The sequence below is a fragment of the Myotis myotis genome, unplaced genomic scaffold (genome assembly GCF_014108235.1).
Source record: "Myotis myotis isolate mMyoMyo1 unplaced genomic scaffold, mMyoMyo1.p scaffold_m19_p_17, whole genome shotgun sequence".
Taxonomy (NCBI): Eukaryota; Metazoa; Chordata; class Mammalia; order Chiroptera; family Vespertilionidae; genus Myotis; species Myotis myotis.
This window is the reverse complement of record NW_023416321.1, coordinates 32,509,660-32,528,508: the sequence shown is the minus strand read 5'-3', so window position 1 is coordinate 32,528,508 and position 18,849 is coordinate 32,509,660. Positions and strand designations below refer to the sequence as shown.

At 49.7% G+C, this 18,849-nt stretch overlaps 1 protein-coding gene across 2 annotated transcripts; it reads right to left on the bottom strand.

Annotated features, from left to right (window-relative positions):
* Nucleotides 1-6,869: 6,869 nt before the first annotated feature.
* On the bottom strand, nt 6,870-18,522 carry PIPOX (pipecolic acid and sarcosine oxidase). Of its 2 annotated transcripts, none has more exons than XM_036342028.1 (9): nt 18,309-18,522; nt 16,688-16,836; nt 10,136-10,349; nt 9,670-9,852; nt 8,816-8,968; nt 8,285-8,443; nt 7,641-7,716; nt 7,216-7,394; nt 6,870-7,051 (listed from the first exon to the last, which is right to left on the bottom strand). In XM_036342028.1, exons 1-8 carry the CDS (start codon nt 18,420-18,422, stop codon nt 7,264-7,266), a joined length of 1,179 nt encoding a protein of 392 aa, XP_036197921.1. In that variant the 5' UTR covers nt 18,423-18,522; the 3' UTR covers nt 6,870-7,051; nt 7,216-7,263. The 2 variants fall into 2 exon arrangements, with proteins under 2 accessions (XP_036197921.1, XP_036197920.1); XM_036342027.1 differs by having other exon boundaries at nt 6,871-7,051; nt 7,221-7,394.
* Nucleotides 18,523-18,849: the final 327 nt, after the last annotated feature.

Below are 18,849 nucleotides of genomic sequence, written 5' to 3'. Positions count from 1 at the left end.
GATGAAGTCAGCTGGGCTAATGTTCTCTGGCAGAGGCAGATGAGCCCGTCCGGGGAGTGACAGTGCAGGGAAGCAGTGGTGACGGCAGTGGGGGAGGGGGTGTCCAGCTGAGATGGGGGTCCAGCCCCCGGGGGAGTTAGTCAGGCGACAGCGGGAATTGAGAAAGGAGAGCAAGGCTGAGTGCTTGCTCTGGGTGCCTCAGGCAGGCAGCTAGCTGGCTTTGGTCCAAGTGCACCGAGCACGGAGGCTCTGAGTCCCCAGCGGCCGTGCTGGCCAGGGAAGAAGGCTGGACCCCCAGAGCTGCAGCTCTAACTGCCAGACATTGTGTCCCCAAGGGGGCCCACGCAGCCCGGCCCGAGGCCCAGGGCCCTGGAGGCCAGTCCCACAAGCTGGCTCTTGCCCTTGAAGCTGGTGTGTTCGCAGAGGTGCCAGGTGGCCCTGTCCTGCTGAGGGCCTGGCTCTGGGCTTCTCACCTGCTGCGTATCAGAAACACGCAAAGAGCTGTTGTTTTTGTTTTGTTTTATATACAAGAAGTGGAAAATAAGAGTATAATGAACTTCTTTATCAAGTAGCTTTAACAATTATCAACCCAATGTTTTTTAATCTTCACCCAAGGATATGTTTTTTAATTGATTTGAGAGAGAGAGAGAGAGAGAGAGACATTGATGTGAGAGGCAAACATTGATCAGTTGCCTCCTGTATGCACCCCAACTGGGGATCCAACCCGCCACCACGGTATGTGCCCTGACCCCGGAATTGAACCCGCCACCTTCTGGTGTATGGGATGATGCTCCTACCAACTGAGCCACACAGAGCGAATCTTGCTTTATCTGCACTGCTGTCCACTTCCCCACTCCACTGGGTTATCTTGAAGCAGACTCCAGATAGATCACTTTGTTAATAAATACTTCAGTATCTATTCCTCAAAGAAAAGAAAGCGACTCTTTTTAAAATGTAATCACAAAACTCGTATCACACCTAAAAAATTTATCAAAACCTCCTTAATACCAAATAGCCAGCCAATGTTTAAATTACCCTGATTTTACTCTATGTCAATATGTTAATAAGTACATATATTAAGTTAGTTCAGCGGTTCTCAACCTTCTGGCTCTTTAAATACAGTTCCTCATCTTGTGACCCAACCATAAAATTATTTTCGTTGCTACTTCATAACTGTAATGTTGCTACTGTTATGAATCATAATGTAAATATCTGATATACAAGATGGTCTTAGGCGACCCCTGTGAAAGGGTCGTTGGACCGCCAAAGGGGTCGCGACCCACAGGTTGAGAACCGCTGAGTTAGTTCCAATCTATTAGTTCGTTGGTTGTATCCAAACAACACTGAGGAACTTTTTAAGAACTACTGTGCCCAGGACCTTCTCCCTCAGGGATTCGATGTGATTAGCCTTGGGTGGGGCCCAAGCTTTGTATTTCTAAAAGCTAACCAGGTGGTTTTAATGTGCTGCCAGGGTTGAGAAATGCTCTACCTTTCCCCTACCGGCTTCCTGCCAACTCCCCCTCATCCGGGGCGAGGCTGTTAAATGCCTCTCCCTGCCTCTTGCCGCGGACCAGCCAGATACCAGAGCAGCTGGCACTAGCGTGCCCACCTGGATGCCCCTCTTCTCTGGGCTCCTCTGTGGCGTGAGCTCCAACTCTCTGTGGACACAAGCATTCCTTTTCCCTGCATATTTATATACCATGTGCACGCGTTCCTGTATTTTCCTCCCCTAATGTGCCTGGTGCCTGTTCTTGCCTTGCAAGCGTAGCAGAATTTTTTTTTTCTTTTTGTGTGAAAATAGCAAAATTCCTACCTCAGGAAAAAATGAGCACTGCCCTGGGGGTGGTACTCATTTAGCTGCTCAAGGGGCTCTGGGCTGTGATGGAGCCAAGCCACGTGCCTGCTGGGGATCGAGTAGGACTTGAACCCAGCACCTTTCAGGGAATCTAAGAAACCTTTCTCTCCTGAGGATGTTGGCCCCGGGGTTATTTTAAAGAATGATGACCGCGTCCCTAGCTCACAGCCAAGCTACCTGACTTCCCATGGCCGCTGCTTCTGTTCGCCCCCTACCTCTCCACTCAGCCTGCCTTTGGAGGCCTCCCTCTCTCCTGTGGTCCCCACTCCGTGCCTCACTGAATGTTGGTGAAACAAATCTAGTCTAAAATAATGAGCAATCAACTACCCTGATGCTTGGGGCCGGCGGGGCAGGGCTGGGGGCAGGGGTAGGGAGCTGAATCATTTATAAAGCTTTAATAAAGATGTAGATGAGCATGCTGACTAAGAGCCCCAGAGCTGGGCTTATTCATTATTCAAAGTTATGTAAACGCCTCTGGGTCCTTCGTGTTAGAATCCTGCCCCCTTGATCCTGCGGCTTCTCCCAGCCTGACAAACCCAATGCCCTTGTGCATCCCCCTCTCCCCCACTCTCAGGTGCCCTAGGCCCTGGCCCGGACAGCCATTCCAGACCCTCTCTCCAAGATAATAAAACCCTCCGTCTCCCTTCTAGCCAGGAATCTTCCAGAGTTGTTGGGGGAGGTCCCAGCCTCCAGGCAAGCCTAGAGGCCCACATAGACGGGGCTTCTCATTTTTAAAGGTTTCCCAGGAAAGAATATCATAAGAGTGCTCATATACATGTTTTACTATCTCACAAATCTACTTACTGGGATAATATCCTGAGGTCTAACCTGAACCCCTCTGGCTACAATGGAAGCCCACCATTGAAATGGAATATCCAGCCCTAACCGGTTTGGCTCAGTGGATAGAGCAGCGGTTCTCAACCTGTGGGTCGCGACCCCTTTGGCGGTCGAACGACCCTTTCACAGGGGCCGCCTAAGACCATCCTGCATATCAGATATTTACATTACGATTCATAACAGTACCAACATTACAGTTATGAAGTAGCAACGAAAATAATTTTATGGTTGGGTCACAACATGAGGAACTGTATTGAAAGAGCCAGAAGGTTGAGAACCACTGGGAAAGAGCATCGGCCTGCGGACTGAAGGGTCCCAGGTTCGACTCCAGTCAAGGGCATGTACCTTGGTTGCGGGCACATCCCCGGTGGGGAGTGTGCAGGAAGAAGCTGATCCATGTTTCTCTCATCGATGTTTCTAACTCTCTGTCCCTCTCCCCTCTTCTCTGTAAAAAATCAATAAAATATATGTTTTTTTTTAAAAAGAAAAAGAAATAGAATATCCACCTACCAAACTCCCTTTAATCACTCTCATGAGAGGTAAAATGCGAGCATTAAGTCACACTCCAGCCTGCTAACCCCAGAACAACTCATCCTCGTGGCCTCCTTGTACCTTTCCCGACAGTTGACCCGCCTTCCAAGTTACACTCACACTCCTTAAGCTCTTCAACCTGTTCCGGGTGCCAAACTCCGGCGAGGGTTTAACCGACACTAGCTACATACACTACATACCTCCTCTTGTCCACATCGCCATGACTGATTTGTACCCCACCATCGCCTCGGTCTTAAGACTCCAATTACTTTCCTCTGACTCTCCTCTCTATCTTGACCAATCTTTCCCTTTCCCCTGTCACCCCCAAATTTTTCAGTTTGGTGAGGCTAAGGGGTGAAGAATTGGGTCAGAGGCGCGACGGCATCAATGGCTTCTGCTTTCCCTTCTTTTTTGGACTGGCTCTCCTCCCTCCCTCCCCCCAACCTATTTTTAGCCTGCCTCTGTTTTCCTCCGTCTGGTTGGCAACCACTCGGGCCTCTTTCCCTCCGCTGCCCTTATCTCTCCCCTGCAGCCTTGCAGACCCCAGCTGCCCTTCCACAGGTCTCATTGCCCGCCCGATTTATTTTCATTTTCTTCCATCTTGAAGATAGTCGGGTCTGCCTGAAAGGGGATGCCTGGCCACGCTCAAGCAGAAGAAAAGCCGGGAGATAATGCGGGTGAGTCTGTTTGGGCAAATCCTTCAGTGTTATTAAACCCTCGCGGATCCTCTGACCCTCTCTACAATGGCTGATCCTCTTCTCTATGCCCATTGGCTGTTCTCTGCATTTCTTCTCCCCGTCTAGGACCCCTTCCCACCCCCAAAAAGAAATGCTCACTTGGCAGTCGCATTGCTTGGCCCGTCCAGACCCGTTTCCCCTGGTTCAGGAGATGTGCAGCATGCCTGGAGGTCCTTACCTACCTTTTTGGCCTGCACATTGCCAGTCTCTTCTTACCCACGTCCTGCTTCTCTCCACTCTGTCCTGACCTCCCCACTCCCACACACCTGTCCGACCCTGCATGCCCTGGTCCCTGCCCCTCCGTGCACCCTGTTTCTAGGACACACCAGCTCATTTGTCGAGGGCCTCAGCCAGCTCAGGCAGGGCTTGTCAGCATCCCCCACTCGTCCTTTCTCAGCCTCCTCTAGACCTCGGTCCCCTGCTTTCGCTGCCACCAGCAAGCTGAATTAGACTGGATATTTTGGAAGGGATGCTGCAGCTGGCTGGGGGAGGAGGGTGGCACAGCGAGAGGCAGAGGGAACTGCGGGCAGCCGTGGAATGTGAGGGAGAGGTTCCCAGCACCCTTTCCCCCCAGCTTCACCAGCTTGGGAGCTGGCAAGAACTTAATTGATTCCTCTCTGTACCTCATTTTTCTCTCTCATACACACAATGCCTAGCTTTACAACTTACCACATTCTCTTACATACATCCAGATACCTGCCTGGCACACTCCCTCTCCTCCAAGTTTGCTCAAATGCTCCCTCCTCAAGAGTCCCACCCTGACCACCATCAAAAAGGGTAGTCCCTCCCCCCACATTTACTATCTTCCTCACCCAGTTCTGTTTTTCTCCAGCATACTTGTCACCTCCTAACATGCGATGTAACTTACTTATATATGTCATTTACATTTCTTCCCCTCCCTGGACTGTTCATTTCATAAGAGCAGAGATTTCCATCTGTTTTGTTCATAGTTACATCCACAGTGCCTAGCACAGTGCCTGACACACAGCAGAAGCTCAATAAATATTTGTGTATTGAATGAATAAATGAATGAATGATCTTATTTAATCCTCACACACTCCTGCAGAGTTGGTTGATATTATTACCATTTTTTTTATTGTGGTAAAATATATATAACATAAAATGTACCATTTTAACCATTTTATGTGTGTAGTTTAGTGGCATTAAGTACACTCAATTAAACCATGATTGTGTTTGTGATGTGCTAAATTAGGATGTGAAAGCATCATAATATCCATCTCCAAAACTTTAAAAAAAGCATGTTTCCTCCTTTATTTATTTTTAATTTATTTCAGAGAGGAAGGGAGAGGGAGAGAGAGATAGAAACATCAGTGATGAGAATCATTGACTGGCTGCCTCCTGCATGCCCCCCACTGGGAATCGAGCCCACAACCTGGGCACGTGCCCCTGGCCAGAATCGAACCCGGGACCTCTCAATCCACAGGCCCATGCTCTATCCACTGAGCCAAACCAGCCAGGGCCCACTTTATTGATTTTGAGAGAGAGAGAGAAAGGGAGAGGAATAGAGAGACAGAAACATCAATGATGAGAGAGAATCATCGTGCCTCCCACATGCCTTCCACTGGGAACTGAGTCCACAACCCGGGCATGTGCCCCAACCAGGAATCAAACCAGTGACCTCCTGGTTCCTGGGTGGACACTCAACCACTGAGCCACACTGGCCGGGCTCCAAAACTTTTTTATCTTCCCAAACTGAAACTCTGTGTCCATTAGATATTAATTCTTCATCCTTCCCTCCCCACAGTCCCTGGAGACAACCATTCTACTTTCTGTTTCTCTGAATACAATATGTGTCCTTTTGTGTCTGGCTTACTTCACTTAGCATTTTATCTTCAAGGTTCACCCAGGTTGTAGAATTCTGCCCATTTTGCAGATACGACGATGGTTATTATTGCCACTTTCCAGAGGATGAGGTTCAGGGAACAATCTGAGAGCGGCTAAAAAGCAGACTCGTCCTGGGGCTGATGGGATTGTCTGCCTTTTATAATCCCCTGGAGAAATCAGTGCTAAGCCATGTGCCTAGGCCTGTATGGCAGTTGAAGAGTAATTTCCTTTGTGTTGTATTTCCGTTGGGAATAGTTATGCTCTTATTCCCATTTCCCACTCTTTCCCGCTCAGTAACTCCTCCTAATATTTTCTCTCCCGCCACCGCCCTCCCACCAGTCCCAGTTTTCTCCTCCCCCGAGCACTCTAACTCCTCTCTCTTGGGCCCAACTGGCCTGGTCTGGAGGGCCTCCTGCGTGGGTCCCATCTGAGCGCGTTAAGCCTTGCCTGAGTCCCCGCTTCCACCCCTCTCCCCTCCTCCCACCCTCGGGTAGTCATGAGCCTGTTCCCTTTCAAAGCAATTAGTGCAAGGAGGCCAGCCGACTCGGTGCTAATGCCGTTTCATTAAGTGGGAGCAATCCTAATGATAATAAAATGGCACATTTAACATTCAAACATTGAACAGGGTTTCTAAGCGAGTGTGTCTCTCTTTCTTTCTGGTATAACAGTTCCATCTTCATAAGGACCTGACAATACACCTTAATGGGAGACTGGGGGACTGAGCATCTTTCCAGAACCAGAGAGAGGATGAGAACCAAAGAATCCAGACAAAGAATCCAGAGAAAAGGGGTGCAACGCATCAAGGGGATAAGGACGCCCAAGGATTCCTGGGGTAATGGATTCTGTGGTGCTGAGTCTATAGGAAATGGGGTCACACGAAGAATAAAGCCCACCGCCGACTTTAAGGCAATGCCATTACTTATTTGTCGATTCAACACATTTTTTTTCACAAACATTCATGGTGCACCCACAATGAGCCAGGTTTGAGCAGAGCTTGTGATGGAGGGTGGCTCTAGTTTTAAGGAAAGGGAACTTCAAGGGCAATAGTCCCCTACAAATCATCTTGTTTACCCTCAGCTGGGCAGCCTTAGTCAAATCCATCTCCAATTCATCAAATGTCCCAGCAAAGAGAATTTTAACAACCACTTTGGTCTCCTGCCCAGGTCCTTGTGCCCCTCGTTGTACAAACAGACATCTTCTCGAAGGTCCTGGCTACTCCGTGATGATAGAATATTTGATTGACCATCTAGAAGCAAAAAAGTAATGGGATTGAGGAGCTGGCCAGGGAAGAAGGTACATTCAACAGTCTGGTGTTTAGGGGGGACTCTAAAAGCCGAATAGGATGACATCCCACGGCACTCCCTCCCCCCGCCCCTGCGAGAAGCCTTCCCAGCAGACAGCTTCACTCACAGCACCTGTGCTCAAAGGAAAGGCTGCCAGACGTCTTGGATGTCTGGGTCAAAGGTGAACTTTGCCCAGGCCAGGGAAGCGGCTGATTCGAAAAGGTGTCAAGTCATAAGATGGTGTCAACTTCATGCTTAATTCATACAGGATCTTGCCCACAACAGGGGACAGCTTGAATCCATGCCCTAGAGGAAGAAGAGCAGCTTGTCAGGCGTCCTCAGAGACAGGGGCTGGGCTCCCTGGAGGCCCCGACACCGTCCCGAGATAGAGCCTCCCATTAGGAGCACCCGTTCCTCTGACTTCCCTGCCCAGCCCCTTACACACTCAGTGTCCAGGCGCTGGCCCCCAATGGCCAGCTAACACCATTTTGCCTGGCACTGAGCACCGGCACTCGGCTTTAAGGCCCCTCATCTCCCCCTCCTCAGACTCACCCGAGAATCCAGCACCAATGATAATGTTGTCATACTTCGGGTGTCGATCAAGAATGAAGTGTTTGTCAGGGGTGTCCTAGAAAGAAACAGTCACACCTGTGTCCTTGGAGGGCGGAGGGAGGAAGAACTGCAGGCTCAGGAGGGAGAGGGTTAGGCTGGCTTTCTTTCCAGAAAGAATGGGAATGCGGCACAGGAACGATTTCTGCACGCCAGTGCCCCCTTTGGGTATGTCAGCCTTTCTCATTTGTCCATCTGCCTCTCTCCTCCACAGAGCTATGAACACAGTAGGTGCTCAGTGAATGCGCGTAAACGAACTTAGCCAAGATGCCTCAGGCTCTGGTGACATCTGTCTCTTCTCTTTGTCCCTAAGGCCCGCTCAACTAGAACATCTTGCCAAAAAATCTTTTTAGAGCCCTTCTGGGAAACATAGCGAAGGACTGCCAGGCGTAAGTCTAGTTTCCTAATGAAAAGGCATATGAATAACCTCTAATGGGCCCTCTCTGGTGGAGGTGAACCGAACCACAGAAATTAACTCATTTGTTTCAAGTCACATCCGATGTCAGGAGTCGAGGAGAGTCAAGCCTGAGCGGCGCCGGGCCAATCTGTCTCCTTCCCCTGTTCTCCGGGGCCGCCCGCCCCCTTACCGTGTACATGCAATGCTCCACCACGGCAGGCTCCGGCTCTAGGTCAGGTAAGTGATCTCTGACAAAGCGGCTCAGGATCTGCACGTCCTGGATGTCTGAGAATGCTGCGGGGCAGTCTCTCTCCTCGGGATCCGCGTTGTTGCCGTGGTGATAGCAGACCTGGCTCCCAACCAGAGCAGGGTGAGTGAGCTTCGAGGGCCGGCCTTCCCGCACACCCACCCAGCCCAGGGGACAGGCTTGTACACACAGTGTCCCCATCCATCATCCCAGCCTTCCCCAGTTCCTGACAAATGCTGCTTGCTGCCACGCTAGGTTGCCTAGTTGTTCATTCCCTGCCAACTCTCTGTTTGCAAAGGAAGGGCTCCCCTTGTGGGGCGCCAGGACAGCTGGGTTCTTGCGATGCAAGTAGTGAATAGCGAGTAGACGCCCGCTGCCGCCCACCGGGATCTGAGGGAGTCCGCTGGGGACGGAAGAGCAGTGGCCCCGATTCTGTGTGCACCCCTCCTGGCCTTCTCTCTGTCTTTCACTCACCTTCATCAGCCCTGGGTATTCTCCAGAGGGCAGCCCATATATGTGGTGGGGAGTCAGGGTGAGGTCCAGGCCCAGGAAGCATGGAAAGGCCTGGGACACACCATAGCTTCCGGGAACCTTCTCTCGCCAGTAACACACATTGATCCGCAGGGTCTAGAAGCAGGGAGAGGAAGTGGGAGATGAAAAGGGAAAACCTTCAAACTCTAAAGACAACACTGGGGTCTTATAGCCCTGCAATACAGCCCGGATGCCCCACTCCACTCACCTATCTCCTTTTCATCCAGTTCTCATGTCATTTGCGTGTTACATTATATGATGATGCACAAAAATCTCTGAATCTGTCTCCTCTACCATTCTTAGTCTTCTCCTATAACTAACAGCCTTCCTGCTTTCTCTCCAGGAGTTAACAATGCCTTCTATTTCTGGAGTGCTTACAAGTGGCCAGACCAGCCGTGGGCAAACTACCGCCCGGATCCGGCCCGTTTGAAATGAATAAAACTATTGAAAAAAAAGACCGTACCCTTTTATGTAATGATGTTTACTTTGAATTTATATTAGTTCACACAAACACTCCATCCATGCTTTTGTTCCGGCCCTCCGGTCCAGTTTAAGAACCCATTGTGGCCCTCGAGTCAAAAAGTTTGCCCACCCCTGGGCCAGACCATCTCCGAAGGGCTTTATGTATATCTTTTCATTTAATTCTCCAGCAGCCCTACCCCCCATTTTACAGGTTATACAACTGGAGGCTCAGTGAGGGAAACGAATTTGCCCAAAGTTGCCCACCAGCAAGTGGCCATCTGGCTCCAAGGTTTCTTCTCTTAAGCACCAACTCTCGGGCTTCCAGCGTCCCTTACCTGGAGAGGCAGCTCAAGTCCCAGGGGACGGAGGAGCCTGTTGGTCCAAGGACCTGCTGTGATGACCAAGCTGTTGGCTTGGTAACTCTTACAGGTGGTTTTCACTATGATCGGTAGCCCTGGTTTTATCTCCATCACCTTCTCTCCATCACACACTTTGCCTCCTAGCTGTCGAATTGCATCCTGAGAGGACAGGATCAGAGAAGGGCAAATGGTTATACATGCAGTTCACCCTGGTGGACAAAGAGTCCTTTGCTTAGGGCAGAAAAGAATGCAGATTCTAGACCTCCTCTCCCACACTGGCAAGACCTGGCAGGGTACACAACTGCCCCGCCCAAAGGTCAAGACTAAAGCCAGCATGGAGAAGGCTCTCATCCAGTGGGGGAAGGCGGGTTGGGGCATGACTGATTGGGACCCAGGATCCTAGATCAGGAGCTGCATTGCCCCTAATACTGCACAGTCTCACCTGAAGGACTCTGAGGGCCTTGGCTGCATAGAGAACTCCTCCAGACTCTTCCAAGAGTCCCACTTCTCCCTTGGCCAGCCGAATGTTGGGGAAATGTTGCTTCAGTTCTTCAGATGAAAGACACTGGTGTTTCACCCCAAACCTAGACAAAGTAGCCTGGGTTGTCTTTAATTCTTGATTTTCCTTTACTCCCAGCAGTAGTAGTCCAGTCTGCCTGTAAAGAGAGAGAGAGAGAGAGAGAGAGAGAGAGAGAGAGAGAGCGCTGGGTGAAGGTTTGCATCAGGGCCCTGGGCCGTTCTCTCTCATTCTTCAACAAGGGTCCCAGGGCCAGGTCAAGGAGAGTCCCAGCCTCCCATTAAACACACACACACACACAAGTGAAGTTATCTCAACTCTGTTGCAAGAATCACAGTGATACTGAGCTGGTTTCCAGGCCATTCCCAAGTCTGCCCTTGTCTCTCACTACTATCGGTTTGCTTGTTTCTCCCTCATCCCTCTCAGGATATCCATTCTGACTTTGAGGGCAAAGATCCTAAGTCCTCTTCTTTTTCCACACCTAGAAAGTGGTAGGTGTTCAATGAGTTGGATGTGATCTCTTCCCTTCCTCCCATCCCCTGACCCTATCTATTCACTACTTTCATCTTTACCCTTCACCTCCTCCCCCACCCCTGCTGTTTCTTTTCTCTGTCCCTTTTCTTGTCAGGTAATGTTTTGTCCCTTCCTTGTCTTTCTGTCTCTCTGTTCCTTCTTCGAGGCTGCGCATTTTGTGGAAAAGGTCCTCCGTTGGGAGGTCTGGCTCTGGGGCCAGTCCCAGCATCCCCTGTAACCTTGCTCTGGTTTCTCCAGGCCCCAGGTTCCTCCTCTGTGACAATGTCTATTGGACTATTGGTGGTTCCACATCAATGTGCACCATCGCCAACCCAGGGGCATGTGAAAATGTCATGGGCCTTTTTTTTTAGTTGTCACAATGCCTGGGGGTTGCCATTCACGTTTAGTGGACAAGGACCAGGGATGCTAAACCTGCGATGCTCAGGAAGACCCCACCCAAATGCCAATGGCACTTTCATGCAGAAATGCCAGTCGATGGCCTCTTGCAGCCCCAGCAATTAATTTAGTGATTCTACAATGTTGTTTCTCCTTATACTTCCCTCTGTGCTTCCTACTCACTAAGGGAGTAAAAGCGGTTTCTCTGTAATGCTTCTGTCTCTCGTCACAAGAAACCAGAGATCCCTTTTTTTTTTTTTTTTGTGGAAACTGATCTAAACAATGGAAAGGTCACTTTGGCCCTTGGAACCATTCCTGTCATCGCTCTCAGTTTCAGCAGCCGTAGTGGCCGGCATCAGCCTGGTACATCCTCCGGGTACCGCATATAAAGCTCGTAATAGCCTATAATGGAGTCTCATGGATATTACATGCTTCCAAATCCCACATTATCTGGTTGGGGGGATTAAAGAGAAGATTGGGAGGGGTTAGGAACACAGCGGGCCCCGGGGCTGGTGTCAGTACACAGAGCCACGCAGCGTGCCCAATTCATTTGCCATGGCCCCCGCCTACCCAGCGTTCACCACTGGTGAGAAAGCAAGGAGTACCTCTGCCTCTTCAAAGCTCAGCAGAGGAAGGATGCTAGAGAAATCCCCGCCACCAGCAGACGGCCTTTTTCCTGTGGCCCCAAAAAAGAACCTCAGATGGGCGCTCAGCTAATGGAAACTTGCCTAGTAAACATCATGGTCAACAGGATAATTAAGAAGTCACCCAAGTGTATGTTCTTGAACCCTTTTTACCCAATAGGGTTGTAGCTGGGTAGAATTCTGGGAAAGACTTTGGCTTAACCCCTCCCTATAGCAGTCAGATCGCCGGCCTGGAAGTAGAACCCACATCCTAACCCTGCCTGCAATGTATCAGCCTTGGTCTCTCATACGCTCTCAGATTTAGTTCCTTTCCCTTTCTCCCTCCTCCCTGCCTCCCTCCCTTCCTCCTTTCCTTTCTTCCTTCCCTCCTTCTCCCCTTCCTTCCTTGAAATAAGAACCCCTCTCACAGGAATGTACAGTACAGGGGAAATGAACGCAGGCCAAGACAACGGGCCGACCGGCTGAATTATGAAATGCTGAGTGACGTTCTCATTCCCAAGCCGTCCTGTGGCGGGGGAGGCAGGAGCGCCCCATCCAGAGGAGTAATCAGCGAGCCGGTTCTGCCGGCGAATGTAATTGTGCCGATCGTAATCATTTTGCTCCTGCTCTCTGCCCCTGTGGCATTTATTTCTTAGCCCAGATATTGATCTAACAGTGGGAAATTTTCCATCTGAATCGGTGATGCTGGACCCTCCCCTAGTCCGAAGATGCGTTTGGGAAATTCTCATTTTCCGTGGATCACGGCTGAGCTATTTGGCCTGAGGGAAACCGTGCCCTGCTGGAGAAGCGCCTCGGATTGGAGAGAGATTTTTTTGACCATTATGAGCAAATCGGAAATAAATGTAAAACACTGCCTGGAAATGCAAAGGCCTGTCATTATGGGAGATAGGTGAGAGGCTCCAGTGGGAAATGCTTAGAGAATTGGAAGTCAGTCAATCAAAACCGGGATGGGAGAGTGGGCCTCTTCCCCCAGTATGAAGATAGATGACTTCCATGGGCAGATTGAAAATCATTTAAGTGCTTATTTTTTTTAATGGCTTTTCTAGATCCCAATAAACAGACTGCTCATTCTGCATCAATTTCTCGCCCCCGTGCCCTGGGCCTCCCTCTCCTCTTTTTGGCTCTGACCTAGGCTACAAAATTTGGGGAGGTGTCACAGGAAAAAGAAATGCCCAGAAAATGACTGGTCAGGGCTGGCCTAGCAAGAAGGCACCCCGAGAGAGGCTGGGGTGTCAGGAAACCCTGGAAAAAGTGCAGATCCCAACTCTTCGAATGTCCTCAGCTGAGTGCAAAGCATTTGGTACGAATCGCGCCTTCCTCCCAACCCCAGCTGGATCCAGCACGAGGAAGAGGTAATCAAAGATTCCTCCCAAGGCTCACATCAACTCGACAGCCCCACTAAAGCCACGGAGTTGGTGATTAGGGATTTCTCCCAGTTACTATAGCAGGACAGGAGGCAAGATGGAGTGGGGAGGAATTGGGGGGGAAGGGCAGACATCTCGCCCCACATCTGCCAAGTCCTTGCCCCGTCTCCAGCTTCCCCATCTCTGGGTTAAAAGTACCAGGCAAGCCAGCTCTCAGAGTCACCTTGGGGAAGGGATTCAAGTAAGGACTGGGTGGTGGCTGCTGTCTTTGTTGGTGCTGGAGGAGCTCCTGGCGTTTCATCTTCTGCTCAGTGGGCCGAGGTGGAATCGGTTAACAAAGACCGCTCCAGGGAGGGGATGTGGCTGACAAGCCAGACACTTCGCAGACACAGGAAGCAGCAGCTGCGGAGGGGGCCACCAGGTTCTGCCAGCAGCTGTACTGCCTACGGCTGTGATCTTGTCTGATATTGTCAGCTAAGCAGGGGCAGCCGGGGTCAGGAGCTAGATGGTAGGCCTCAAAGGGAAAAGGCAGGGCGGGGAAGAGAGGGGCCACAGAGCTGGGATTTGCTGTTGCTATCAACGTCCTGGCTGTACACATCACAATGATTCAGACCTTGTGATCTGACACATGTGTCACAGTCTGTTTCCAGAATGTATGCAAATATCCCGAGCTCACCCATGTTTAGTATGCCACTGTCACAGGAAGCGACAGAACAGAAGAAAAAGAATTGAGCAACTCCTGAAGGTGTTATTTTTTTAAAAGTCATCATCAAATAGCATTAAGTAAATGCATCCATATCTATCAGTTAGATTATGATATTGTGCTAGTTCTTCCAGAAGGACCTGTTACTATATGATCCACCATGAAGATGATGGATCATTTAGAAAATCCGAATTAAGAACAACAGCTAAAGGAATTGGAATGGGAAGTATCTGTTCTGTGTCCCCTACTAAGTTAAAGGGCCAAATAAATTAGTGTGCCTGAGTAAATGAGGTTAGCCGTAGAAAGGACTTGTTAATAATAATGATACAGAACACCTAACACTCCATAGGACTCTTAAGGTTTTCAAAGCACATTCACTTTACTCTTCCTTTTTCATAATTGAGGCTGTGAGACATCAGAACGGTCTTTTAAGGAGGGCTATCTATGTATGTCTCTGTCTTTACATGTACCATACATTAGCAGTCTTCTGATCTGGGATGATTTAGCAACAAACTTGTTTGGAGACAGGGGGTAGACAAAGTCACCAATCTGTGGTACCTTCTAAACCAGGGGGCCAGCAAACTATGACCCAGGGGAAATCAGGCCTGACACTTGTTCTTGTCACAAGCCAAGATGGCTTTTGTGTTTTTCAATGGTTGATAAAAAGCAAAATTTCATGACATGAAAATTATATGAAATGTTTGTGTCCATAAGTAAAGTTTTATTGGGACACAGCCATGCTCATTTGTTCACATATTCTCTGTGGCTGCTTTCACACTGCAGTGGCAGAGTTGAGTAATGGGCAAAATTCAATAGTTGCAACAGAGGCCATATGGCCTGCAAGACCTAAAATACTATTTGGCCATATACAGAAAGAGTTTTCCAAACGCTGCTCTAGACTATAAGAATTCTGTGATGTGCACTAATGGGTTAAGGCCCTGACTACTCACTAGCAACCCTCTAATGAGATTTAATGAGAATTAAATGAGTTAATAAAATATCAGGTAGTTTTAGAACAATTTGACTTTCTTACTATAAGCACTAAATATGTGATGATGATGATGATGATGCTTTGTCTAAGCCCTTTTCATACTTATCCTCACAACAGCCCCTGAAATAGATATTATTACTCCTACTTTACAGATGAGAAAACTGAGTCTCAAAGACATTAAACAATTTGCTCCAAACCACACAGCTAAAATGTGTCAGAGCTGATATCCAAAGTCCTGTCCTCCTGCCAAAGAAGAAGATTATGAAAATATGAGCATCTCCTACCCAAGGGTGCCTTTCCCTCTCTCCCTTTCCAGCAGCCTTTCCCCTTGATGTTCTTGGTTGCTGCATCCCATCTGTCTCCTCCTGCCCTACTTTCTCCCTGGCTCAGTTGAGATAGGATGTGGCTAACCCAAAACAGGTGGGAGGAACTGCCATTTATTGAAGAGTGCTAGGCACTGGGCCAAGTATTTCACAAGTCTCGTTTTATCCTCACAAAACCCTGTGAGAAAACATGAGACACAGAGAGGTACAGAAACTTCCCCAAGGTCACATAGCTGGTAAGAGGTAGAGCACAAAGGCAAATTCAAGCCTTCGGACTCCAGACACTCTTCTTTTAAAAAAAAAATATTTTTATTGATTTCAGAGAGGAAGGGAGAGTGAGAGAGAGAGAGAGAGAAACATCAATGATGAGAAAGAATCATTGATTGGCTGCCTCCTGCACACCTCCTACTGGAGATTGAGCCAGCAACCTGGGCATGTGACCTTGACTAGAATCGAACCCAGGACCCTTCAGTCTGCAGGCTGACAGTTCTATCCACTGAGCCAAACCGGCTAGGGCTAGACACTCTTCTAACGTCTCTTTTAGTCGCCTCCTTGTCTGCTAGGAAAGAAGTTTGCCCTCCACGGCTCAGCATTTCTTTTAGCACAAGAGACTCAGCAGTATTTGCAGATGGCTGACAGACAGGGGTCCCTCTGCCAGGCCGCCCCTCAGCGGGACATGCTCTTTTATTTGGGTGCTGGGTGCATTAGCTGCCTCTGGAATAAATCTGTAATTAGTTGCCCTTGCTGTATTTGCATAATGGATTTCACTTTGTTCTTAAGTTAATGGTGTTTTTGCAACAGAACAGTAACCTCTTGGTTCCTGTCCATTAAAATAACTGCCACCCTGTAGGGTAGAGCTAGAGTTTGGTAGGAAGTTCAGTTAAGAGCCATAGAGATCAACCATAAAAATAAAAAAGAAGGAAAAAAAAGAGCCACAGAGAAGATGGGAGCGGAGGTGGTTGGGTGGTTAAAGTTCTCTGTGTATCACAGGCTTTCTTCCCCATGAGCGTGTGAAAGGTCAGTTAGGAGGGGGCGTTGACGGTTGTCATGGGGGCAACAAGGAAAGAGCTACAGGCTCACTCCCTGGCAAGCAATGGGGTCTGAGGAGCATCCCTACTTTGTTCTATGGGAGGAGGCGTTCAGAGAGAATAAAATGGATTTATAGGGGTCACTCTGGGAGTTGGGAGCTGCACCCAGCATGAAAAGTTATGATACTGGTAGGAATATAAAGAATCAAGACAGCAGCCTCCTGTTCTATAACCATCCCTGCCCTAAAAGAATCTCAGATGGCTTCATGGAGATACAGACACAACCTCGGCTAGCCTTGGACACATGGTCTCAACCCAGCCCTGGAACTCAGACCCCGGCAGGAGCCATCTGGACCTGTGGGTGACCATGACGGTGAGCAGAATGCTTCCATGTGACTGGCACTCCCCTAGGCCCTGTGTCCCTCTATGGCATTTCAAGTGTGCACGGCACTGCTCCCTCACATCCTAGAAGCACCTCCAGGTGCCAGGCCCCATGATTCAAGGAATTCTTCAACCTGTATAATTGGGTTCCAGCTTCGTGCTCCAGCTGGGCCCATATCTGGTAGCACTCATCCATCATCTGGGTGTAAAACGCTTCAGGGTATGCCCTTCGGATTATCCGGCTCTGCCCGTGGGAGCTTCCTCGCGAGTGTGGTAGAAAGAACTGGAAGTGGAAAACAAGAGAGACAACTGAAGCTGTTACCCCCTGCACTCCCCCGCCTCCACGCCCACCCCACTCCCTTTAAGAGCCAGCTCATCAAGTCAACCAGGAGCTGTCAATCAAGAGCACTTATTCTTCAAATATTTCCATACACTCTCCCTTTATGACCACGTCCTGATCTGGCTGTCAGAACAGAAGTTCTTCGGCTTCCTTTTTTGCTAACATCATTCACATCCCCGAAGCCCCTTTGTTAGTGTGCCTTCAGTCATCCTGCTGCTACCCCATCCTACTTAGAGGCACAGAGAAGCAGAATTAGAAAGGGCCTTTGAGATCATCCTAGTCTAGCCCCTCATTTCATGGACAAGGAAACGGATGCTGACTATTTCCCTGTGGCTTCAGATCACTCAGGACAAGGAAACCACTTGGGATTTAGCAAAAAATGGAGAGTTGCCTGCAAGGTTGAACCAAGAATCCCTCGGGCTTTGAGAAAAAATGACAGAGAAATAAAAAAAGGTTTCCAGCCCTAGCCGGTTTTGCTCAGTGGATAGAGCATTGGCCTGCGGACTGAAGGGGCCCGGGTTCGATTCCAATCAAGGGCACCTGCCTAGGTTGCAGGCCCAGTCCCCAGTAGGGGGTGTGCAGGAGGCAACTGATCGATGATTCTCTCTCATTATTGATGTTTCTATCTCTCTCTCTCCCTTCCTCTCTGAAATTTCCAACCAATCCAGCTTATTACCAAGAAGAATCAACCAAACCAGGCAGAAGGGGAAGGGAGAAATCTTTGGCAGGTGAGCTGGGTGGACATGTCCTGGGAAGAGCCCTGTAGACAGGCAGGCCCGCCCACATGTGCATGGTCACGGTAGACAGCACTGCCTGGCGTCACCTTTTCTATAAGGAAAACTAAGACCAAAGCCTTATTTCCTGTGCATCAAACAGGCGGCTGCTATTACCTGGAGGTGGCAGAAAAAACAGAAGCCTCCGCTGGGTGCCAGGGTGAGAGGCCAGGAATGTGCAGGGAAGAATCCTACCTCTGAGGCTGACAAATCAGCCTTGCCTCGAGACAAAATTAGCTTTACTTAAGATTACCCAAAGCAGAACTGATTCTTTCTCTGGGCCAGATCAACCATTTTGGCACAGAAGAGATAGCAAGAAGGAAGAGAACAGGGCCTGGGACACTTCTTGATCAAGGGCAGGAACTGGGCAGGCGGGGGGGGGCAGGGGGGGGGGTAAAAGGAGAAAATACACCTAGAAACCCGACATGGGTCTTGGCGGGGGGCGGGGGGTGGGAGGTGGGGTGACGACTTTCTTTGCATTGTAATGATGCACACACCAGGCAGCCAAGCTACAGATTGCACAGAATTTGTGATGATCAGGCCCTTTGGCCTGGCCCCATAGCCTGCTAGCTCTGGAAACCTCTCTCTAGGGGAGAGACAGGGACAGTCCCTAAGGTCAGGAGCACAGAGGGGACACAGTACCTGCTCCAGCAGGAGAACTCGCTTCCCGTGTTTGGCCAGGTGGTATGCAGTGAAGCAGCCCTGGATGCCAGCCCCGATCACAATGGCATCGCAGAGGTCATTCTGAGCAGCCATGATGCCCACTTAGCCCCACAGCCACAGAGCCCACACACAAAGGAGAAGGCGAGCAAAGCAGGGCTCTGGGCTGAAGGAGGAGGAGTAGGGCAAAGTCCAGCCTGGTCGGCATTCCCACAATCCCCTGGGGCGGTGTCCTTCTCCCCTCCCCCAAAGCCTGGCTCCGGGCTCAGCCTGGCCTCCCCTGCAGAGCAGAGCTGGGTAGTCTGATTTGTGAGGGTTAACCCAGCTCAGCTGCCAGCCTCACCCTTTCATCTCTCTAGCTTTCTATTCTTGGCTCAATTATTGTCATGCAAATGGGCTCCTTCCTTTGCCACCTTCCTGTCTCATTATGATCTTTGTCTCTGGGACCTCGGCCCTGGAATTTCAATGCCTCCTAGACCAAGCTGGGCACCAGGAATGCTGCCTCCCCCTGCTGGCTTTTCTC